This window comes from Limanda limanda, chromosome 21, assembly GCF_963576545.1.
Source record: "Limanda limanda chromosome 21, fLimLim1.1, whole genome shotgun sequence".
NCBI classification, from domain to species: Eukaryota; Metazoa; Chordata; class Actinopteri; order Pleuronectiformes; family Pleuronectidae; genus Limanda; species Limanda limanda.
The window spans coordinates 6,542,186-6,567,831 of record NC_083656.1 but is presented as its reverse complement, the minus strand read 5'-3'; the positions used below and the strand labels follow the sequence as shown (position 1 = coordinate 6,567,831).

Below are 25,646 nucleotides of genomic sequence, written 5' to 3'. Positions count from 1 at the left end.
TCTTCCTGAGGTTTCTACGTTTTTCCTTTAAGAAGGTTTTGTAGTTTTTCCTTACTCTTGTGAGGGTTAAGGGCAGAGGATGTCACAATTGGCGAAGTCCAATAGGACAATTCTCACGGACATGGGCCATCCAAAACTATCGCTTGACTGATGAACCACCACCAGTGTCTAGACCCCGGGGGGGTGTTCCTGTTCGATGTCCTGCTCCGCCCCCTTCTAACCCTAACATCTCACAGGGGTCTAAATGCCACAGACCGTAAACATTCATATCTTGTGTGTTTACAAAATAAATATTGTAAAGTAAAACCAAGTCTCTCCTCATTGAATTCCTGTTAATTCCCATGGAAAGTTGCCAACTTTGAATATTCCTGGAATTTTGCAACCCTAGTCTTGCGTGAGAGGAAAAGTTAACCAACACTTTGCCAACCAGAGCCTCCCATAGCAGGGCCGTGCTGGTACACTTCTCCTCGTGCACGTCACTCGCACTCACATATTCACCCGAAAAATTTGAGTGATGACACATTTCAAAATCTAGCCTTTGGTTGTATTTAATGAGGGGCTCATGCGCTGCAACCCTGCTATAATACCCCTCTGAAATCAAAGCTCACACGTCTGATCACAACCTGAATCGACATCATCAGCCGCCTGAGGACGAGCCGCTCTTCTGTTCCTGCGATTACGACGCGAGCCTGGCGCTCATCACACTCCAGCTCGGGGTTTCTGACCCTCTTCACTGACGCCGCTCCCACTGATCTAAACGCAGATGTCACTCCAGTCCCAGCTCCCGCCGAGGCACATGTGAGAGGTCTTTGTGCCTGACGCTCCTGCCATCTGTGACCCGCGACTGAACCCCCTCCTCTCAAAGTCACTCGGATCTGTTTCATTTGCCGTCTTCATACAGAATCATGTCGCGGAGCGTGACTGGATGTTAACAGCTTAATTGCACCGTGCGGCGGGTCTGTATGGAAGCAGCTGCATTCGCCCGGGTTTCTGAACTAATTTATTCAGGTTTTTCTCTTTAATTCATCGCACGGCTGTCTACAAACACAACAACACACACAAACACACACACGCTCGCACACTCTGACAAAAGCGTTGGCCCTTCATTTCTTTGATTGTCTGCTGTCCTCTCTGTTTCGCCGTCCTCCTCTAACTCATCACTTTTATTGTACAGGGAAAGTCAACAGATTAATCACAATGAGAGGTGTTTAAAACAGTCACGGCATTAATATTTCAACGCGGCAATACTCACTCTTTGAATCTGGTGGTGCACGATGGATGAAGCAGATGAGAGAGAAGAGAGAAATATTACTCATCATTGGAACCATAAATCACACGGTACATCCTGTTCGCCAGGTTCACTTGTTGCAATTTACAAAGTGGGACGACTGGTCTTCAATAGAGTCGTTTAACAACAGCGAGTACTGATTGTTTAGCTGTTGAATACCACACAGTTTATTTTATTGATTTAGTCTCAATCCAGAATCATACTCCCAAATGCACTGATCCAATTGAAACGTGTGCCTGTGCTTGTTTATGTGTGTTTGGGACATGTATGACATTAAAAGCCTTTCACAGCTCTTAGGTAAACAAACTATTAGGACTCAGGCGGCCATGATGAATCATCCGGGGGAAGTGAGAGGCCCGTGTGATAAAATGATAAATGGCGTTAAAGGACGTCCTGTGGGAGACACTGCTCGCTCTGCCTGCATACATCACTTATCTAGATGGCCGTTGAATTCACTCGTTAAATTCAGTCGCAGCAACTTGATGCTGCGACTGAAACGGTTTCACCTCCAGCGCTTTTACATCCCAGAAATCACACAATGAACATTATAAGCTGCAGGATGTGAAAATCTATCGCTGCGCCGCAGTGTTGGAAGGCAGTAGATTAAACAGCTGCCTACAGGGTTCACACAGTAATCCACTTCATTGATGGGCCGCTGAGATTTGTTCACGACTGACACAGACATTTTTTAGGTTTCAGCCGTGGATCAATGCACATAGTGGCACCGGGACGGCAGGCAGTGTGTAGGACTGACTTCAAATAAACTGTAGTTCATCCTAATGAGGAAACAATGGAGGTGTATGGCTCAGAGGAAGAGGTTTGCTGTTTGTTTATATTGATAAAACAAGCCCCCCCCCATAGGAACCAGTTAGCTTCTGCAGCCATATTCAGTCTAAGCTACTGATGCAACTGCCTAAAATGTACCAAAAATATTATTCCTACTTACTGTCTGTAGGTGATGATAACGATCAATATAGCAGGGACGCAACAGATGATGATAATCACTGCCAGGGCCAACAGCGCCCCCTCTGTGTAGCCTACGGTTTGCATGGCTTTCTTGACGCTGGTCACCACGTCCGGGGTTCGGATCTCCAGAATCCGCCCGCCGGGGGGGAGGAAGGGCTGGAACTCTTTGTTGATGTCCAACAGTTTACCGTCGAGAAACCTGCGGAGGAGAGAAAGCATTGTTCTAATTGTTCTAATCTACTTAAGCAGAAACTTTTCTTGCATGAATAAGCTGCCGGAGAGTTCAAGATGGATTTCGATAAAATACATCAAAAATGTTGTAAATGGCAAAACTCCAAAACGCTAATTGAAGCCAATTAATTAAGCATTACTTAATCGTGATTTAATATCAGTTAGGCTCTGTGTCCTTTTATGACATAGAGCTGCTGGAGTACGGCTATTTCACTTTGTTGGCAAAGTTCTTACTTGTAGAGCTCCTGTCTGGATACGGCTCGATTTGTCAGCGGGTCGATGGCATAAATCATGAGGTCCGACTTGGTGTAGTCCTCCTGCTCCATCCCGTCACCATGGCGATGGGGCCCGATGGTTTCCACGACAACCTTCGCTCCTGGTATCTGATCCTGGACGTAGCGTTCCAAAATGCTGAGGATTCAGAATACAAGGATTTTGATTGATGGGATCAAGTTGTTTTAACCCTTGCATGTGTATAAAAATACACTTCTGTAGACAAAACTTAAGACACACGTCATCCAGTGACACACAAAGAAACACACACAAACAGTTCGTATGTGACAATTCACACATTCGTTTTCTTTTCTGCCTGTCACCTCCGCACACTTGAGATGGGAAATATGTGTTTGTGTTCCCAGAGAACGACCTGCTCACAGTGGGAATGGCCCCACTGCGGTGTTTGTGATTGTGTGTGTGTCTGTGTGTGTGTGTGTAGGAGAGACAGAAGGTGTGAGGCAGAGAGAAAAGATGGTGAGCGCTGTTATACACCCTCATGACTTTACGCTGTATGTGTGAGGCAAAGAAAGCAGGGACCTGACGTAGCTGCACTGTTTGTGTCCCACCGGTGTTCCTCATGACACAAATCTCATGCGATGAATAATGTATTTTATGTTTAATATTTATATCATGTGTTCTTCCAAATGAGGGAAAATACATCCGGCAGACGGTGGAGGGAGATAACTTCATTCAGGAGTTGGAGTCCGTTTGCTACGCGTCATTCCTCCGAATTTCCCCAAAGTCTGCAACAAGCTGAGTCTCACAGAACAGATTCAGATTGTTTCCCATTCAGGCTGCAACCAAGGTGCTGTTGAGGTGATTATCTGACTCCAGCCACAAATAGTCACAGCATAACGTGACATGTTTTAAATGTTGTGAGTTGCTTACGCGAGACTGAACTACTGGGATTAAAATCAACACATTCGGCTAAAAAAACACTCCTGAGAAAACACTATGTCTCTGTACTCTTATACAAGGACATACACATACATCTGTATTGGGTTCGATCACATTGGCCTACATGTTATTTTATTCTACGTGTGACTCTGCAGCCACAGTTTGCTTTGTTACGGTCTAATGCCTGTCCGTGTTCAAGTCCCAGTGTGGGTTCATTATGATAAAGTACTATTTTTAAATGCGGTACTGTGGCGGCAACCAAAGTTCTTCCCATGGAGACGCACCATAGCTTAATCACCATGGAGGAATCATACACTAGTATAACTGTATATTCTAAAATGGATTTAAATGCAGTGTAACTGTTAATTAAAACATGTGTCCCTTACACATGTTTTAATTAACAGTTATTTTAATCATAGGTTCTTATACACAACTTGGACTCTTTCAGATCTATTACTGGTGTTTTAATGTTTCATGTGTTAAGCATTTTTTTAAGGGAAGTGGGAAGCTGTCATAGCAACACACCTTATAGAAGCAGAGGGTTCGGTAGTTTAACAGATATGATCAATGATTATGTGCTATTTCTATGGTGCTAATAGACGCCTCATATTTAAAAAGAGGTCACTCCATTATCATGTGTCCTACCTGAGCAGCTTGCTCTTGTTTTTGTCCACGTAGGTTGGAGGGACGTTGGATACGACCACCTGCATGTCCAGCTGGTTCACGACCGACACCTACGGAACAGAAACACTCAGATAAGGCTTTCAACAAACAGGATCTGCATTTCACTAGTTAACAGATATGATTTCCAGTCGAATCATGCTTCAAGTTTGTATCAATTTAAATTTACTTTCCCAGTCACGTCTTAATCTACTTCAGGGACAATCTGATAACAACATAAATCCCACTGGGATGAAGTCAAATCATCTCAACCTCATGTATTTTAAGGAAAAAGCCTGATATAAGAAATTTAAGCAATTACTATCAACCTCTTAAAATATTATATATATATATATTCCCACCACTATCTCTGCCTTGCTGCTGTGTCCTTGTCCATAGTTGTCCGTAGCAACCACCTCAAACTTAAAATACGACCTCCTCATGTTGCGGTACATGATCGCCGTCTTCACCACGCCGGTGTACGGCTCGATGACAAATCCGTCTTTGCTTTTTTTGGTGTCTTTGCCAGGCTGAGGTGGGATGATGAGCCGGTAAATCATGGAACTGTAGTTACCAGTGTCTTGGTCCAGAGCCTGGGAAAAAACAAGGGAAATAAGACTCACTGCAGCGTGTCATTATCATAATCATCATCTTCACACCGCCGCAAGAAATCAGCATCATCACCACAACATCATTATCATAAAATCATCAAGAAATCTCATCATCACACAAAGCATTGTAATGGAGTCATTGTTGTCATAATCACGATGATTGATTCTTTGATTTCTGACGTTAATCAGCCTCTCGCCTCCGGATCAACATCACCACAGCTTTGATTCCATCTGTTTGAGCAGCTGATCGATAGAGGCCACTGCCACGCACTCTATATCGATCAGTTACACACCGATATCTGATACGTCCTGTATTTCTCACTCTCTCAAAGCCACATAACACTGCAGGCTTTTTAGGTTTTTATTTTTATTTTTTTTTGTGGGGAAATCTGCTTTCCGAGACTCTCACAGCTTGAGTCGTTTGATGTATTACTCTGAACCAGCAGTAAGGGGTAAAGTGGTGCTTTGAGTTAACAAGTGGAGTCTCTCCCACATTTCAACACGCATGCAAAAGTCATGTTCACATCCACACACACACACACATACACAAACACACTCGGACACATGTTGATTTACTGCTGAGTCTTACTAAGCGGGAGGCCGGGAGTAGAGATGACAGATTCATCGTCGAGACGCCCACCACATCAACGCTAATATGACAGGAAGACACGGCAAAGAATACGGAAATAGAGGCGAGGAAGAAAAGACGAAATAAAGGACATTAGGAGGCGCACATGGAGAAAGAGGAGAGACTAACAGAGGAAGAGAGGACAGAGGGAGGGAAAGAGGAACAGAGCTATTTTCTTGTTTTTGCAGTGGTGCTTGGCACAGTTTGGATAATGGCTCCGCGACACATCAATATCTGCAGTAATAAATATCAACCACCTGTTTCAACTGCTGCAGAACAGGTGGAGAGAACAGACCTGGATGTTTTTCTACCGCAGCGAGCGTGGAGTCGTGTTTAGAATCCATGTGCACGTTGATATGCACCAATATACAATCAGTGAGTTTGGAAACAACAAAAACAAACAGACTTTTGATTTGAGTTCACAGCTGTAGAAATAAAACGACATGAGAATTCATAAATACATAAAACACTCATTCCATGACTCTGATCGTCACTCTAAAGTCTTAATAGTCAAATAAAGTATAAAACAATCAATTATGTAGAGTGTATATTCAACAACACGTCATGTCAAGTCATTACAAACAAGCGTTTATGTCCAATATCCAATGAGGAATCTGTTTAAAATATGAAGAATCCTGAACTGAGTTTGGTGGATTTGTTGCAGAGGCAGCTCGTCTGGCACAGGAAGCCGGGGATCATGGGTAATATCCACCGTTCAGTCGTGGTACAGTTCGGTGAGAGGAACGACACAGTCAGAGCTTCGATTGAGAGATTGTCTCTACATGAAAACCCATTTATCCCCAAGAGATTGATCCGAAACAAAATAAATCTCCGCCCGTGGCTATAGAGGGCGCTGTTGCTCAGACACATAATGTTGCTAAAGATTTTTACACAATTTGATTTGCCGCAGTTCGACCGTTAACCCTGAGATCACCACCAGGAAGCTGTTGCTGTGATAACTTCATGATGATCCTCTCTGCCGCAGTCGGCTGTCGTTTCATCTGATAAATATTCAAACTCACGAGTGTATTATTTAAACTTGACTTCCTGAATAGTAGATCATCTGTTCACCTCTAGCAAGACGCCCACACCGATGCAGCCCCTTTGAATTTGTGTCTCTGTATTCTATTTTCATGCTGTTTCTGGGTTGAACGCCCACTACAGGGAAGGCTGGGAGGTTGGAATCAGTAATTAAGAAAGTGGAAGGAAAAGGCTGGAAGACGGAGAGAAGAGCAAATCTGATACTTCCACATTTCCATCGGTTGTGGTGGAGAGAAGTGAAACGTCTTGAGAGTAAATGTGACACAGACGAATCTAGAGAAATAAGAAAATCATTGGAGGTAATGAGAACGTTCGCTAATGTGAGATGCATTTGGTGATTATCTGTATTCTGGGAGATAAAGAGGGGACAAAAAGACGGATGGAGTCCTGCACATGATAACACAAAGCAACACACACACACACACCCGAGACAATGCACACACTCCAGACGGACTGACTGATGAAAGACTTGAGTGAAAACACTAACATTTCTCAAACTTCCTTCCTTATGTTTCGTCCTCTCACTCTTTCATCCGGATGTTAGCGAGTGTGTTGTCAGTATCAGTCCATCCCCCCCCCCCAACAATGAATCATGAATGTCTTTCCGAGCCTTCTTCTGTTTTTTTTTTACTCACAGCAGGCCTCCAGTCATCTTTATCTAACCATCCATCCTCCCTCTCTCTCTCTTCCCTCCAGCCTTCTCCCTGTGGTCATTGCAGGCACTTGCAGGCTATTCGTTTTCTGTGTCAGTCTGTTTAAGTATTTAAAGAGGTTCAATGACCAGAGCAAGTTATAGTAAACACCCCCCTCCACACACACACACACACACACACACACACACACACACACACACACACACACACAAACACAGTCCCTATGCAAGGACACCACCTCAGAGGACGATTCATTTGAGTCTCTTCTGTACTTGAGAAGCTCGAACCTCAAGTGTGAGGCGTCCTTGTTGTGCGCTTCCCTCTCATCCTCTCGTCTTTGTCACGCTCGCTGTGCATGATCTAATGAAGCAGGAATATCTAAGAATGTTCTTAAGGAGTGCGATCAAATATTAAAGCACACACCATTCTGCCCGCGACCATGCCCCGATCTCTCGTGGCATCGCGGCTCATTAAAACCTCTCGTTGCTTCTCACACGCCGGCTGACAGAGATTCGCTCTGTGACCCATTTGGTTTCTGAAAGTATTTTAATAACACGAGAGGAGTCGCACACGTTGTTAACTGTGATGTGAAATTCGAGCAAAGATAGATAGAATGACAGGAAAGAAAGAGATGAACTCTTTTCAAAATAAGTGACAGAAATGCAAGCACAATAATGGACTAAATGAATAGTCAAGTGTCACATTCACAACAAGGAAATTATTTAAAGCCGTAGCTTGACAGGTGACAATGAACCTTAAGTGATTGGTTGGTTGTGTGTGTGTGTGTGTATGTGTGTGTGTGTGTGTGTGTGTGTGTGTGTGTGTGTGTGTGTGTGTGTGTGTGTGTGTGTGTGTGTGTGTGTGTGTGTGTGTGTGTGTGTGTGTATTTGTACCTGCACTTGTAAGACTGAGGTGAAGGTTTTGGCGTCTTCTGCAACGCCTCCGATGTAAAGAGATGTGGTGAAAACTGGTGGGTGGTCGTTCTCATCCTGGATGTCAATCAACACCTTCGCTGTGTTAGCTAGAACACACACAGACACACACACACACACACACACACACAATTGAAAACATTTGCATTTGGTATCACAAAGAAGAATAGATGATCTTCTGTGCAGCACATACAGTATTTGCTGGTAAACACAGAGTGTAGAGCTGCTGGATAAACTGCTTAGAAGTTATATTGCAGTAAAACAAAAAGCTTCAGAGATGATTAAATGCCAGAGATAAAATAGCATGGACAAACAATCACTTGTGTGGAGCACTGGTAGCAAAGGCAAACCAGAGAATCATCCATCTCCTAAGCTGCAGCTCAGAACCTACGCCACACGGCACACATGGCGAGAAAAGCAACAGCCGTTAATGAAATCTATGAAACCATATTCCAAGTGTTGCACGAGCAGTAGCCAATACTGTCTTGGCCAGATCTAAATTGGTGCTGATGTTTTCTAGAAGCTGGTTCGGCTGCCAAGTGTAAAACTGGTCCGACAAAGATGGAACAGCCTCTAATCTGCAGCTGAAGCTATAACCCATGACCATAAGGGGACCGGTGGCAAAAACAGGATGAGCAATTCTCCAAGGAAAATATTGATTTAAAAGCAACAGTTTGAGGGAAAAAAACTCTGTTAGATATTATTTATTAAGAGTTGGAAGGTTCATCTTATCTGCTTTATCAGGACCGTGTGGGTGCAGTTTAATCATACTTGATAAAACCTGTTTTGGTAAAACCTGCAGATCCTGACATTTTTATCTCAATGTTCCTGGATCCTGATTGGCTCACACAAAGTATGCATCCTCACATATTCCCAGCAAAGCCACACCAACTTGAAACCAGCACGAGAACCACGGATGAAAAAAACAAATTCCGAAATTGATGATGCAAGATAAAATCAACTGTTCTGACTTGATTATGATAAAATTAATTACTGTGTTCATGTAAGACTTCAGAGTGGGGAGCTGATAAACAGAACTATAAAAGTTTACATGCTGATCAAAAAGGTGGGTTGTCAGAGTGACTAATGACTGAAGACTTGTTTGTTTCACTCACTGCGTGAAAATGAGCCTCATGAAAATAATGTCCCGTTGAATGTTTGAGGAAGACGCCAGATTAAAATGTCACAGTTCATAAATATTGACAATATTGCTGTCAACAGATCGACTGCCCTTTCCAAGTTGAGCCATCAAAAACTAACGTCTTGGCCAAGATTTATGTTCAAATGTTGCCTCAGTTGGACTGTAGAGTTTCCAATTGGACGACTGACTGTGAGACAGATGGACGACATGACAGCTGCACAAAAGGGAAGCCAAATCATCTAGATCTGCAGTATAGGTCATAAACCCCGCCTCTCTCATGTAAGTGAATGGGACATGCACAGTCATATTAAAATCATCTCACCGATGTTCAAGTTTTCAGATAAGTTTGGTCAGAATTACTCATTTGATGCTAAAAAAAGGTCGGAAATGGCGAAAATTTGTCGGAATTTGGTCGATTTGATTGTTTTTGTTACAAAAGGAGAAGGTGGAGCCGTCGAAGCCGCAAAGCAACAAACTACAGCAAAATGTAATTACTGCTGTAATTAAAACGTGTTTATCTTATTCAGAATAAGACAAAGCGCTGCTCGAATATGAGCGTCTGTCATTCATACGAACTGGGAGTGACTCCCACTCACTCTCTTAATCTGGCCTATAACAGAGTTTTGAATCGCAGCGACGGGGAAACTGTGACACAATAAAGAAAAAGGATCACATGTCGGAAAGAAAGAACAAATCCCCGGATTGTGAACCGCTCAAGTTTTTTACTCCGAGACAAACAAACGGAAAACAAAAACACCATTGGCACGTCAAGAGAAAAACACAAACAAACCAGCAGATGCAGACGTTAATCTGCTTATCTACAGCAGCCGTCCCGGAGACGCCATCCTGAAATGTCTGTTCACAATTCCAACCTTCACTTGAGTTAGAAACTGGATTAACACATTGTTTGAATCCTATTGATTTGCTGCCTGATTAAAATGCATCACCAAATAGAATTGAGGGAGATTTGCTAATCACTACAATGATTTGCAGTTTTAATCCCTTCAGAATGTTTCGAATCAAATGGCTGATGGATGAAATGAGAGAAGCATATTGTAAAACACTGTAATTAAAGAAGAAAGGAGAAACCCGGGAAGCCGAGCGTCAGGAAAGAAGAATGCAGAAATGTTTTGAACGGAAGAAAGAGCAAACAGAGCGGAAGATGAGCAGTGGAAAGAAGAGGCGGGAAGAGAGAAGAGAAAGAGTTAAGGCTAATTAGAGACATTGTCACTTTGGATATAACAACAATTAAAACTGTGAACAAATACATGTATTGGATTAATTGAAACTAAGAGACTGATTCACAGGAAGAAAACAAGAGAAAAAAGAAAAGACACGAGTTTATCACAGGTTCAGTTTAAAAGAAAAAAGAAAGAGGAATATGTCTATATATGTCCATCTGTCTATATTTCTGCAGTGGTATGGAACAATCTAATAAGGCATATATTACATAAGGATAAAATAAGTCAACTTACTCTTTGTACATATTTTGATAAAGCAAATTTTGTAGGAATTTTAATTGGCACTGACATATTTGCATAATGACGATGCATCTGAGACACGTCTTTTCAAGTGAGGAAAGGCAAAGAGCTTAAAACAAAAACATGTGGTTGGAAAGAGAGCTGAGAGAGGAGTCGCAGTTTGAAAGGTAACAACACCAACCAAGGTCAAATATAATGTATCATACAAGACATTCAGCTGAAAAGACGAGAAACACTTTCAGAGAACTTGTATAAAGTAAAAGTGGAGAGAGAGAGAGAGAGAGAGAGAGAGAGATAGAGAGAGAGAGAGAGAGAGAGAGAGAGAGAGAGAGAGAGAGAGAGAGAGAGAGAGAGAGAGAGAGAGAGAGAGAGAGAGAGAGAGAGAAACGGAGAAACAGAGCGTGCATAGAAAGCTGAAGCCTGAGGCAATACTATTCTAATATCACGTAGTGGGTAGTGCACTGTTGTTTTTCTAATCCGTCAATGTGTGTGTGTGTGTGTCTGTGTGCGTGTGTGTGATTAGAGCAAAACTGCGGTGACGCAACCCGATGCCAGTCGTGGCCTCTCGGGGGAGGAGAGTTCAAACCCGACGGGCGCTCACTTACTCTTGGACGGGGCTCGCAGGTTGGAGGACACCACCCTCATGGAGTCGGCCTCCACCTTTAGAACGAAGCTGGAATTGGCCTCGTAGTCCAGAGGCTTGGCGGTGGAAATCACTCCCGTTGTTTCGTTTAATGCGAACACCCCTGCAGAGCCCGGGAGACGGAGAGGTAAAGAGAGACGGAGCAGGGGTGAGGACATGTGAGGATGAAAGACACAAAGAGGAAGGTCAAAGAGGGAGGCAGTGATTCTTTACTTTCTTGTATATACCAGTTGCATAGTAAGAGGATACGTTAGTGTAACAGAGTGACAGGGAGGTTGAGCAGAGACACGTTTACAAGGTGAATTGGAGGAAGCAGAAAAAGCAACATAACCTGAAACCTATTACTGGCAGTTATTAACAGAGCTGGAGATTCTTTAATCAGACGAAAGATGTAAAAAGCGACAAAACGTCCACATCGTGCGACTAGAAAGTGAGTGGTTATTTTGCCGGGTGACAATCGCAGTCAAAGGCTCATAACCTAATCGTCGAAACTCAGCAGCAACTTTATCAGCAGTCACAGCCAGGAAGTGAAGCCACAGCGCTGCAGCTCTGCATATAAACAGCTCTGGGTTTACTCACCTCCCTCGTTGCCTTCAATGATGGAGTACACCATAGTTTGATTGACAGCAGCTGCCACAATGAATCCCACCGGAGTCCCAACATCAGCCTCCTCGCTCACTGGTGCAAACCTGGGAACGGATCAGTCAATCAATATCAACTGATAGGGAAATTAAATATGCACACGGAGGCTGTGGGCCCACCTCCTCAGGAGGGTCCACTGCAATTTGGCAAGTTAAATACAACTGTGAGTTAAATCTATCAAGCACGTCCAATTTTTTTTTTTTATAGCACTTCACGCTGACTGCTTTTTCTACCTCGACTTTACCCCCAAATGTTAAATATATTTAAGAAGTGTTCACAAGTCAAGAGTGTAAAACTTAGAGGGATATTTCAGATAGGAACCTGAGAAGTGTTAGAAGATAACATTTTTTTGCTGCAGAAAAACAACCTTTTAATTCTGATAAGGAAGTAATTCACTACAGAGCTCTGAACACAAGGCTCTGCTGATCTCTGACTGTTCTTTGTAGGAAGCTGAATGACAGTCTGACACAAAGCAACCTCTGCTCACAGCTAATGGGCTGCTAATGCTGCAAAGAAATGTTTCTCGAGGTTTCTCCAGGTTGATTCTTAACAACGAACAAACATGAACTGATTTTTAAGACGAAAGATACAAAGCAATTTCATCAGTGTTGAGTAGGTTTAAGGAAAAGGCTGAAAATAGTGAGAGCTACTTTGTACCTCACTTAAATCTGAGAAACTAGTTCAATAATCATAATCTAATAAGTAGAGTCAAAGATCAGACTGATTTACTTTTACACCGTCTTATTTTAAAGAATTCCCTCTCAGCAGTTCATTAATTCCACTGGTTAGTTATTCCTGAATTGTTGTGTCGTAACTATTGTAAGTTGTTTGTGTTCTTTGACGTTCAAATCTAATGAATAAATCACACCACACAACAAACAGAGCTCTCCATGGTCCTGAAATAACAGCCCTATGTATGTGCTGTGGAAAAGAGAGAATGGATTAGATGAAAAACTTCACATACTTCAAGAAAGGAGTTGCATTAAACTTCTCTCAATGATACTTTTATCTTGGCCAGTAGTTTTTTTTTTAGTTTTCTATAGGGAAAATAAGATTTAAACTGGGAAGACAGGAAAATAACTCAATAGCTTTCACAAAGGAACCTGGGCAAGGGTTTGTTATTGTCCAGCTGCCTCTTGGTCAATGTGCTGCTGAGATTTTCCTTGATTTTCTTAAAAAATCTGCCCAGTCTCAAACCCAGTCCAGTCCATTAGACCAACTGTCACAGCTGGCTGAGCAAAATAACAAGGGCTACCAACTGGCTGAGTGTGCACGTGTGTGAGTGTAACTTCCAGCCCTGGCAGTAGATTCTCTAACCACAGCTCTGCTCCAAGAAAATATGTAAAAAAAACTTCTATTAATAAAACACTGTGTTGAGTGATTCAGTTTTAGTCGCCCTCTATATATCAAATAGATCGTTTTTACTAAAAGGTTTAGATAGATAGATAGATAGATAGAGTACTTTATTCATCCCCGAAGGGAAATTAAGTTGTCATAGCAGCCGGTATTTGACTTGAATAAACGCTGCCATCAATTTAAATCATTTACGAGAGTGCTTTTTTCATTGTGAAATATAAAATTGCTACAATTACATTACATTATTACATTTCATTTAGCTGACGCTTTTATCCAAAGCGACTTACAATAAGTGCATTCAACCCTGAGGGTAGAAACCAAGAACAACAAGAATCAAGACAGTAAAATTTCTTCGAAATAAAGCAAAACTACAAAGTGCTATAAGTAAGTGCCATTTTAGTGCTACCAAAGTGTTAGTTTCAAAAGTGGTTAGTTTTTTTATTTTTATTTTTTTTATTTTTTTATTCAAGGTACAGTCGGAAGAGGTGTGTTTTTAGTTTTCGGCGAAAGATGTGTAAACTTTCAGATGTCCGGATGTCGAGTGGGAGCTCATTCCACCATTTAGGAGATAGGACAGCAAACAGTCGTGATTTTGATGAGTGTTTAGCTCGCAGTGGAGGAGCAACGAGTCGTTTAGCTGAAGCAGAGCGGAGTGAACGTGCTGGTGTGTAATGTTTGACCATGTCCTGGATGTAAACTGGACCTGATCTGTTTACAGCATGGTATGCGAGTACTAGTGTTTTGAACCGGATGCGGGCAGCCACTGGTAGCCAGTGTAGGGAGCGTAAACTCTGTGTACTGTGCAGTCTCATCCTGGTTATTAACGAACAAGTTGATGTGAAATAAGAGAAGCGAGGACGGGCTCACAATGGTTGTGGGCGGGATTCAAACATGTGGCGTCATATTTTCATGGTCGGTACTAAACCCACTCAGCTGCTCAAGGTTTTGTTTTCTGTTGCAATCAGTGCAAAGACAAATATTAGGTTACGACTCATGAGAGGAAGCTTCATGAAGTCAACATGTAAGTGCCCGTGTTGTACCAGATAATGATTCTGCAGCAGCAGCTCACACAAGCTCCATTAATAAATCTGTCCATGTTTTGTAGAAATGCAATAACTTGGAAACATGAAGTAATTGCATCGCCCTCCTCTCGCTATGATATTCCCTCTTCCTCTTTATCTCAAATTAAAATTCTCTGTTTCTCTCCATTTTATTTCCCATGTACACTGACTCCATTCACGGCCGATCACGTTTCGTCCCTCCTCCACCTTCAGCCAAATCTTCTCCTTTCTCCATCTTTCCCTAACCCCCCCCACCCTCCTCCCTCCTTCCCCTCAGGCTGCAGCTTCCAGTGAACATCCCAGCAGACCTCAAACCCAATTGTTATCCATTCCTCCATCCTCCTTCTCCACAATGGATCCTTGACAGGGTGAAGGAGCACAGAGGAGAGAATGCCACACACGCACACACACACACACACACACACACACACACACACACACACACACACACACACACCCACACACACACTTCAGTACCATGTCCACACATACAGTACTGTACAATCATACCGGTGGACACTCAATTACTTATAGATAGGTCAAACACACATACACAGAAGACTGCACGTGTATAGGACATGTAGTACAGATAAAAACACACCTACACACACAGACACACACATTGTCAATACCCTGTCCCCCCCCTGGCTCCACATAATCATTGCCGTCCTAACTACAACAAGCTGGGCGGACACTGATAACAACGGAAACGCACACAAACACACACAAACTTCCACTGCAACTGCTGTGAACACATCGTGTCGTCTCTTATTAAATTCTCCAGAGGCTGATTCCAACTGAAATGTCATCATAGTTCTACCATTAACCTTAAAATATTAACCCTAAAGCTCATGAAAGATTAACCTTGAGTCAATTGAAAAACAGTGTGAGTTGACGGCACGCACACACACACACAGACACACATCCACACACACACACACACACACACACTCACACATAGACTCAATCTTAACAGGGCTGTGAGAGGGTTCTCAGAGTTGTAGCTTGTGAAGGGAGAGACAGAATAATGACGACGGTGATAAATGTTGGCACCAATATCCTCCTCTCTCTGGCTCTTTGTCTTATAGCCGCTGTCATTCATTGGTCTCTCTCATTTGTGTTATAACCGGTTTCATTCAGCTCCGTGTCTTCACGAGACGTCATTTTCCTCCTTTGTCATCATCCTGTCTCTCCCTCCTCACACGCTCCACTCGTTCTCATCCCTTCCTTTCTCTTACTACGATTCTGTCACTTCTTTTAATCTCTGGCGCTCTCTCCGTCTCCTCGTCTGCACAAAACTACAACATCCTTCCTTTTTTTGCCGAACACTGCTCTGGTTTTATTGGGCTCTGCCACCGCCTGCTTGTGAAGTCTTTCTTTCTGACATGACAGCCATGTGTGATCTACGCTGTGACACACTGTACTCAGAGAAGGAGGCTGTGCCTGGAAGACAGCAATCAAATAGGTCAAATCCTATCAGCTAACATTAAGAGACTATTTCCATTGTTACCTCAGCTTTGACGTACACTGTACAATTAACCCTGTATGCTACATGAACCTCAGGTTCTTCCTGTTGACAGATTACTGTAGTTACTTTGTGCAAGGTCACTTGGAATGGAAATCAGGAACAAAAGAACATAGACTGATAGATAAAGGGGCATGAGCACAATGTGGTTTGATTTTCAGCTTATTCAGGTGTATTTGTATCACAGCATTGTGACTGCTGTTTTCCAAACCCTGTAAAAAAACGATCTAATCTTATCTAATCTTATAATAGGATTTTACAATTAAAGAATAGACCTTTTGAGGGTTGAAAATCAGATTAAAACCGATTAAGACTAGATTAAAACTCACGGCACATACCTATGCCCAAGAGTCCCCTTAAATTCAATCATGCTGCACCAAATGTCCCACACTCATTGATATTAGTCTCCTAAGAATGCCTGATTTATTTTTTCCTTTAAAACCAATGAATTATTCGCTAGGAAATCAGTGTAAATGACCAAAAAAAGCCTAATGTCCTAATATTGAAGAGTGGGAACTCATGGGAACACCACCTGATCCAGTTGTGCATGAAAATAAAGGGTAGTAAAGGGTTGTTCCCTGACGTGTACCGCATCCATCCACCAAGTTTTGTATTTGCTTAATCTTGCGAACGATCAAACAAACATATATATATCAACCATGAAACGGGAAAGAGTGAAAAACATTACCTTGGTTGAGGGAACTAAAAGAAAACCTCACACACAAAAAAAAATAAACAAATACAAAAACCAAGTCATCCATCCGGTTGACTGTCAGACTTGAGAATCCTCAAACTGATTTCCTCAAATGGCAGCTGATCTGGCAGAATCCTAAATTCCTAAATTAAAATCTAAATCTTGGTCAGATCATGTCCCATCAGCTGAGTAGAACGGCCACACTGCAGAAAGGAAACTGTCAAACAGACACAAGAGATGGAAGGAAGTCGGTCCCGGAATGAATCTATGGCGAAAATGAAATAGTAAAAAAGGAAAGACAGAATAGGTAGTGATATATAAAGTGTATATATCACCCTATATATCATCACAGCTTGTGGTCAGCAGCCGGAGACACTGATCTTTCACTGATTCCACTGGACCTACCTGCCTCCCTCTCCTCTCCCTTTCCAGAGGTTTGCTAATTGACTGTAGGATTTTCATTAGGCGAGCGGTGAGCGAGGCGTCTAACTGCCGGGAGTAATCACCTCTGCAGGCGTCCTGCAGCTCGGTAACAGTTGCTCCTGCAAATTTAAAGAGCTTGTGGAGCCAAGCTGGTCGGAATCCAAACAGTTTTCTGATGAGGCAGGTGTTCTACAGCACCAGCATCCATAAAAACGAGGTTTAGATGTAGATTAGTTTTAATTTTACATAAGAGCAGATGCCTTAGTTAAAATAGTCTGGAAATGAGCCAATGTTGCTGTCGTTATTACAGTCGTCAGGACATGTAAGCAAATACATTTTTTCCTCTCTTTCATATTTCTGCTCAACACTGTCTGCACAATCAAAAGCCGTTTTTGCGTTCCCTCCTTTCTGCCACGTTGCTTCACACACACTACGTCTCTCCAGTGTTCTGTCCATCACTCTCTCTGGTGTTCCTCTGTTTCCCTTGAACAGATTTTGTCTTTGCCGTGTTCACCCAGCGAGCGTCACAGCCTTTATTTCTCCACATTTTCATGTCCCTGTTCTCACTCTATCTTTAATAGTTTTCAACTGGAAGTATAACAACCTCGAGATACTGGTACAAAGAAAATATGACTCACAGAGCAGCGCGAGACTTTCTGTAGATTTTTTTCAAATTGGATTACAAGTGAATAATGGACTCCAAGTGTCGGGAGTGAGGCCTTCATCCAGCTGAAGATACATGAGTATTACTTGAAGTGTTTACTCGTGTCTCAGAGACAATGTGACTACTTCAGGTGAAGACCGACACTTAATGTTTCCCACTCGATGCTCTCGTCATAAAAAGTAACTGCAGTTTCAGACTCCTCAATCGAATCAGTTCATTTGTGAGTCCAAGTGAACATTTGTACCAAATTTGAGTTCCTGAAATGTCGCATTCACAAAGACACAGTGACCTCAACCTTTGACAATCCAATTACTAATCATTTCATTCTTATGTGCAACTGAGCGCTTGTAATTAGTTTGAAGAAATTCTCTCCAGGCGTTCTTGAAGTTTCAAGTTCATAAGAACCGGGCACAAAGATGCACAACAAGATAAACCCATTTCCTCCAGCACCTGGCTGTCGCTGGCAGGGAAACCAAATGACTCATTCAATATCTGCAAGGGAGAATTTGTCTCACAAGCGGTCTGCGTTTGGTTTGTGGCTGTTCTGAACTTTTTCAGTATTTTATTAATTAAGTCTTACTTGTCTGTGCGAGTATGAAAACCTGCAAATTTGCTCTGTCAGGTAATGCAACAGTATATATATATATCCATCTTATGTAGACATTTTTCATCGAAGCTTCGGAGGGAGACCAGCATTAAGTGACGTGGAGAAAAATGAATGAATGAGTAAGTGTGACAGCGGAGGCCCAGCAGACAGGAGCAGTACAACACACTGTGCATTGAAACGGGAACAAACAACACATCTCATCGGAGGATCTGGGAAGTAACATCTACATTTAGGCTCAGCAATGAGCTGCCTTGTAAACACACTACGAATCATAACGTTTCTTCCCCGTGTCTGTGGTCACGCTGCTCTGTGGCTCTTCTTTACCGACTAGAGATCAAGGTAATTTCAAGCTCCAGCACAGGACTTATCAGTAGTCGACCTTTCAGAGCAACACAATGTATGTTGTGTAACACCGTCAGCAAAAGTTCTGATCGAAGTGAGTTTATTTCTTTCTTCGATCTGTTGGATTTGGAAATTGGATTCTAAACACAATGTAAACTGTCTGTGAAAGAGATGACCTTGGTTTGAGGTTATGCCAACCTGCGGAAAACAGCTGCATGAACCTAAACCACAAAAGAGCCCCAAATGCTTTTTGTGAGAGGTTTATTATTTATCAGACACAACCCACGCATGCTTGTATGCAGTTTGATCTGACAGAGCCGTCACCCGCTGCAGCTTTAGTGCCCATGTGGTATTTAATCTCTATAAATAGATTCCGCATGTGAATTTGAGAGCAAAAGAGGCAGAACAGGGGCTGAAATGCAACGTCTACCGACCTTTTCATTGTTCAGCTGCTCATAGAGATTAGCTAAAATTTCATCTGAAGCTAAAACACTTAAATAAAAGTATCGCTCAAGATTGGGTGGTATTTAGAAGGTTAGAATACTTTGTACCGTTGAGCTGTTACTGAAAATCTGCTGGATAAAGACTCTGTCGCCTTCTGTCGCCCATCATCCACGTCAAGTCCCCCCAATTAAAATGAGAAGAGTGGAGTGAAGAAGACTCACACACAGCAGCAACAATTAAAGAGCCGAGAGGTTGGTCAGCAACGGAAACCTGTGCTGAGACGTCCGTCCACCTGACTGACTGCTGACTCGGAACATGTCGATCCATCAGGCCAGCAGGACGCTCATGGTGCCAGTATCAGTCTGACTGAATGTTTGAGTGTCCATCTGCTTCCCTGCTCGAGTCTTAACCTCTTTCTCTGCTTGTTTGCCTCGATCTTCTATAGTCTGTCCGCCCGTCTGTCACCCTAAAGACCTTTATGTTTGTATGTTGATCTGCCTGTTGACACTTTCTCTACGTGGAACTTTCCCTGTAGTATTTCCCGTGTCCTCTCCCTCCTCTACTTTCCTTATCTGCTGTTCTTTCGCTCTTCTACACCTCACTCCTCCTCCTCTCTCTCTCTCTCCGTCTCCCGGCTGAAAGTATTTTTATAACCACAACACCGTGGTTGTTTGCTGTTCGTTGTCACGGTTGTAACATTGCCAGGAGCATTCCATGTGTACTTGACTGTTTGTGTGCTCCAACAACACAAAGTAACCTGAACGGTTTAGACATTTAGCAGATTCACAGAAACGCACATCGGCCGTTCTTGTTTTGACGCACGTTGGCGCGAAGACGTATTTATCTCGTAATCGAGATGTCTGAGGGCTTCTGGGACTTTATTAGTTCTGGCAGAAAAGGAGGTTTAATTTGAAAGAAGATGGTTTCCAACAGATGAAAGAGGGAAAGTGTTGGCTTCACAAACTGACAGTACGTCAGGAAGGAAGGAACAAAAAGAGGGCAGATGTGAAAAGTAGAGAAAAATATTATTTAGATCCAGCATCCGAAAGGGGGAAATCTCAAAGAAGACTGACTCTATATGTGTACCTGCACATATTATAAATTAAATGATGGTCAGGGATAAGGTGACCATAAATAATTATGATCCTTTACAAGTGATCTTTACAAACAGTTATATGTAAAAAACTTGAAGTCTGTTTTTCCTTCATCCCAAGTTGTTCATCCTGGAAGTTCCAGCGGAGACGGACAAAGATGATATGATGATATTAAAATACACAAAAATTAAAAGTCTGGTTACTTTGAATAAACTTGAGGATTTTTCTGGGGTGGAAAATAGATGGAGCACCTCAAGGTTCTATCCTGGTTGCTCCTGTGTTCTTGGCTGTTTCACACTACAGCCATATAAGGTGCTGAGTCAGCAGTCTTAAGCTGCACTGGACTCGTAGATTCTCTGTATTTTCTCCGGCGGAGGTGCAAGTGTGAACGCAAATATCAGAGTGAGAGGCTCAGTAGCTTCTGTCTACTTCACCCGGCTGCTCCACCTCTCGCCTGAATAATGCAGAGGATTTGCTGCTGTTGTGAACGCGTCTGTGCAGAGAACCCCCCGCTGTGTGGAAGTCAGACTCTGGGTAAACTCCGTAGCCAATTCTCCCGATTCTCCCTGTGGTCACGTCTGCAAAACGGCTTAATTGTTGTTTTCCCACGCATGTGAAACATTAACACAGTCCTGACGACTGATGAGACCATTGTGTGTCTTAGGTTCTCTGCGGTTTAACAATGTCAAGATGGAGAGACCAGGAGGGGGGGGGGGCTGCCTTCTCTAACAGAGCATGTACTGTACATCACTGCAGATACAACCTCATTCATCCACATGCTTTGGTGTGGTGTGATGTCTCTATCGCGGTAATGACGCAAGACAAAGCAACATGTTGGTGTCTTTCATCAAAGAATTTCTTGATTAAAAACGAAGCTTTGATGTTTGGAAGTGTTCGGCTATAAACTCTCTCACCACCTTCTAATTAGATTTATTAAAACACGTATCAGGCTTTTAGGCATTTTGACAGTGGGGGTTGGGAAACAGCCAGGGGGGGGCAGACACCTACATTCACAGATACACAATCACAAACATGCGCGGACACATTAAACATAAACATGCACAAGCAGAGGCGGGAGGGGTTTGTAGATTTCAATAATCTTTGAGAAGGCAATATTTTCTTTCTGCTCACTTAGACTCATGCTGATAATTGCCACTGGGGGCTGATAACTATTCATGTGTATGTGACACTGACTGCATACTGATGGTGCAGGTGCAGGGCCGGGCCTACAGTGAGAGAGACATTCTGCTCAGATCGCACACTGCTGCTGCTGCTGCTGCTGAACACACTTCCTCCTTCAAACTTCACATTATACTACATGAGAATAGTAAAAATGCTACGTGCCAAGCATGATTTGAAAACATATCCTTAAGAGCTCTGGTGTCAATACAATCCACTCTGCATAAAAACATCTGTTGGGTTTAATTTAGCTTTTTATAGCATTTAATACATTGATCAAAATGAAATATTTCCTTATAAGGGTTTGTTCTGCAGCACCAAGACTTTGTGGGTTATACCAGTGTCCTCAGCTTTCAGAAGACGTGAACATGTATGGACAGAACGGAGGCAGAGTACGGAAAAGTCGTCTTTTTTCAGCATAAATGAGCTTTAAATCTATTTTCCCCTTTATAAAGTAGCGTTTACATATGTGGAGATAACCAAACAATAATCGGATTTAAAAAGACATTTGGAATTTGTGTTATTGAATTAGTGAAGCAGTAAATGCCAAAAAAAGGCTCCAAAGACTCCCTTGCTTCACCTCCACTCGTTCATTGCAGGAATCAATATCACTAATTCAGCCTCAGTCATGGCTACAAGTCGAGTCTGTTAAAAATCACACAAAATCACGCAGCTGCATTAGTAAGCTCTTAAAACCCACACGGGCACAATGATTAGCTTTTATTAAATGGAGGCTGGATAATTAATCTAAAGCTGCTGGGCTGCGCTCTGTGGGAATACAACAAGGAAATAGAAGAAAAGAAAAAACCCTCTCCCTCTGTCTTTCTGTCAAAATATGACGCACACATGCAAAGAGACACAAGAAAAATACACACAGACAGGGACATTAACAGTACACAAACAGAAAAATGTCTGCATGCATATATTAATATGAACTGTGTGTTCATTAACAAATACAAAAATACAAACACACAAAGATTTCCAAATAGTGCGCTCTACTCAGACGCACACACGCACACTTGTAGCTGGAGGCTGTGTTACATATTCATAAATGCAATATTATATGGCTGGCTGACATATCTCTCTCTCTCTCTCTCTTGCCTCTAACACTTTTCCTAAAAATAGACAGCAGCTTTATTTTCCTGCCGCGCGTGAAAAGACGAACCTTGACATCTTAAAATCTCGTCTGTAAAGAGGTAAAAAAAATGTGGGTATTGAAACCCGTAGTCGCTTGCTCACAAACAAGCCCGTTAGCTTAGAGCAGGTTGTGCTCGGGCGTGCGAGTAAAGAGCTCGGAGCACCTGGAGGTAAACACCTGTAAATCTCTTCTATAAAATCTGAAATAAAGGTTGTTGAATTGAATATAGACTGTTGGGTTGTGGCAGAGGCAGATGGTTCTTGTAGCTGGTTCTTGTAGCTGGTTTTTACCCGATGCACGGCAGAGCAGTGTGTCTGCCGGGTTAAAGTGAAATATTAAACGCATACTCTGCATTTAAAACAACAGACAAGAGGAGAGAATATAAAAGTGAGGCACAAACGAACGCCATCCCTCTCTCGGACAATACGGCACAAAAGGGGCACGGCCTTGAGCAAAGCAGACATTTTGAAAAATTTGGATAAACCGCGTTAATAAGAATCTGATGTCTGACAAATGACGAAACAATCAAGCAAATGGAAAAACAACAGACATGACAAAAGTTGTGGTATTGTAGAAAATAAACCACATCAAGAAAGAAAGATAAGTAGGAAAATAAAAAAAGATTAACTTGTTCAAAGACAGATCAAGACACAGAATGAGAGAGATGATTGGGAGAGATTGGACAATTTCACATTTGACCTCGCACCACCCCCGATGTCTGCCCGGCCAATCACAGAAGAGAAAACCTGAGGCGACCCCACGACCCCATAAAACAAGCAGCAGCCGGGAGAGTTATAATGATGACTGGAGAGTAAAGGTGTGTCGCCGTGTCTGCAAATGAGGTGAGAGAGTAGTTTATTAATGTTGGTTGGGTTTGTAGTGTGTGACCGTCGGGTTTATGGAGAGTTCACTACAGACGAGTGGGGGTGTAGCAGGTGCTCCCACAAAACTATATCACTGCTCCGCATCGTTTTCAGACGTGAGCTCTGGAAAAGGTCCAGAATATTGTCTGGATATTTTCCGAGGTTTGCTTTTCACACGTGAGGAAATGTCACCTCTTCCTCATTCTGAGATATTTGTTTTCTTGTTTGTGTCTGTTGCATTAATGTAAAGTTCCAGAAAACAGCCAGAGCAACTGACTCGGACATTTGTGTTTTCACACTGGAAAGTTTCAGGAGAATATCTGGAGCTTGTGCACGTCTGAAAGCAGCTTTACTGTTTCTTTTAAGAGCTTCTGTAGAACCACAATGCAGCTAGAAACATAGGAAATATTTCTGTTTCAGGTTGAAGAAAAGCATCAGCATTTCAATCTAATCTTTCATAAACACTTGAAAATACACTTCTGCCTACATAAGAAGTCAGAGGATATTTTTGCATCCACCAGGCCACCAATTACAAGGAGCGGCTCCCTCATTGATGCCTTTTACATTAGTTCAGGTCAATTAATATGGTTATGTTTAGCATTGCTGTTGTTGCATTAATTAAATCCCTCATTTCATCTACTCAGTCTTATCACACAGTAAAAGAGAAAGGTTTTCTCACAGCTAACGTATCGTTGTTATTTGCCACAACACAAGAACCCACAGACTTCCTGTCTCCTGCTGGTTTATGATCTACATATCACTGGTGGGTGAGTGTTTGTTTCTGCTAATGAGTTTCCAGCAGAAGGTGGAAAGTGTCTGACACTATGCTACTTATTTGTTTTGAATGGAACTTACAGTCGGTTAATTAAAAACTTGCCAAAGTTCATGCGTTTTATTTTTGAGTCTTTTCTGGGATCTCATTACACTAAAGCACACGATTTGAGAGGAAACGGAAAGTGAATTTCAGAAGCACACATAAATCCTGCTGTTCACACTAAGCACCTTCTGTGATATTGTCTGTGAACGTAAGAGCTGTAGAACCTGTCAGACGCTGCTCTGGAGTTTGATTTTGCAAGACTCTATAAGTTTAACACTTTCCACTGAAATACTGTAGAAGCATGAAGAGCTCTTTGCTTTGATAGACTCTGGGCTTTGAACGATAAACCTTCTCCATATTAAATTAAGACTAATATTAATCCCAATCATTAATTAAGTAGATGAAAGACACTTCTTCTGTATATGTCTGCATGAGCTACTGGGCAACACCCAAATATCAAGATGATTTTATTGATGTTTCGCTCGTGTGTGTGAAATTCAGATCAATGTTTCTCTCTGACTCCACATGATTGCTGCTCACGCAACATGTGACCATAAACTCTCTGGGTTTGTCTGATGGATGATGGAATTACCATTTGTTAGATTCATGTAAACACTAGCATGGGTGTGTGACTCTATGATTTTTTTTAAGTATACTGCATCTTAATAGGATAACTTGTGTACTGTTCAAATTACTGTGAGTAATAATAAAGGAAATGTCAGTTCCAGACACCTTTAAGTGAAAATAAAGGGTATTTCTACAACAATCTATAAACAGTAGCTGTAAAATGTGTGTTTTCTTCCCCCAGTGATTGAACAGTCCCTCTGAGAATGTTATTATCTGTTGTTCTAACTTTCACAACCAATAAGAACAGAACAGCTGTTGTCACAAAAACCACAGCTGAAGTTGTAATCCTACCTGTATTCTTCCTGGGTGAACACAGGAATGACGGAGGGCTGGAGGACTGTGATCTCCACCAGAGTCGTGTTCTCCTTCACAGGCTCGCCATCGTCGTAGGCCACCACCACCAGCTGTCAGACACACACACACAGACACACACACACAATTAAAAACAGTCAAAACAACATGTAACACAACCGTCTCGGGCTGTTAACTTTTCTCTTTATAAAGAGAACAGCCCGAAACCTGTAGCGGTGGGAGTAGCCAAGTGTATCTACTCGGCTAATGACTGCACCAGCACGACCAATAAGAGGTTGCAAATTAATGTCTGCAAATTTTTGGTTTCCCCATCATCTGAAATCGTTTAATTTGCAAGGGAACAGCAGAGCAGGATGAGGATGAGTGTGTATCCCACGGGTGAGCTTATTTGTTCCTGCTTAGCTTCTCTT

The 25,646-nt window shown here is 42.4% G+C and overlaps 1 protein-coding gene across 1 annotated transcript in view; it reads right to left on the bottom strand.

The window, feature by feature from the left end:
• LOC133028213 (protocadherin-15-like) overlaps nt 1–25,646 on the bottom strand; it is a 119,436-nt gene that overhangs the window by 23,085 nt on the left and 70,705 nt on the right. Inside the window, exons 26-34 of the mRNA XM_061095406.1 lie at nt 25,216–25,328; nt 12,028–12,137; nt 11,411–11,551; nt 8,145–8,272; nt 4,681–4,911; nt 4,304–4,392; nt 2,720–2,896; nt 2,235–2,453; nt 1,253–1,261 (exon numbers count right to left, since the gene is read on the bottom strand). Of these exons, the coding sequence (XP_060951389.1) occupies nt 1,253–1,261; nt 2,235–2,453; nt 2,720–2,896; nt 4,304–4,392; nt 4,681–4,911; nt 8,145–8,272; nt 11,411–11,551; nt 12,028–12,137; nt 25,216–25,328 (1,217 nt within the window). The remainder of the gene's footprint in view (nt 1–1,252; nt 1,262–2,234; nt 2,454–2,719; nt 2,897–4,303; nt 4,393–4,680; nt 4,912–8,144; nt 8,273–11,410; nt 11,552–12,027; nt 12,138–25,215; nt 25,329–25,646) is intronic.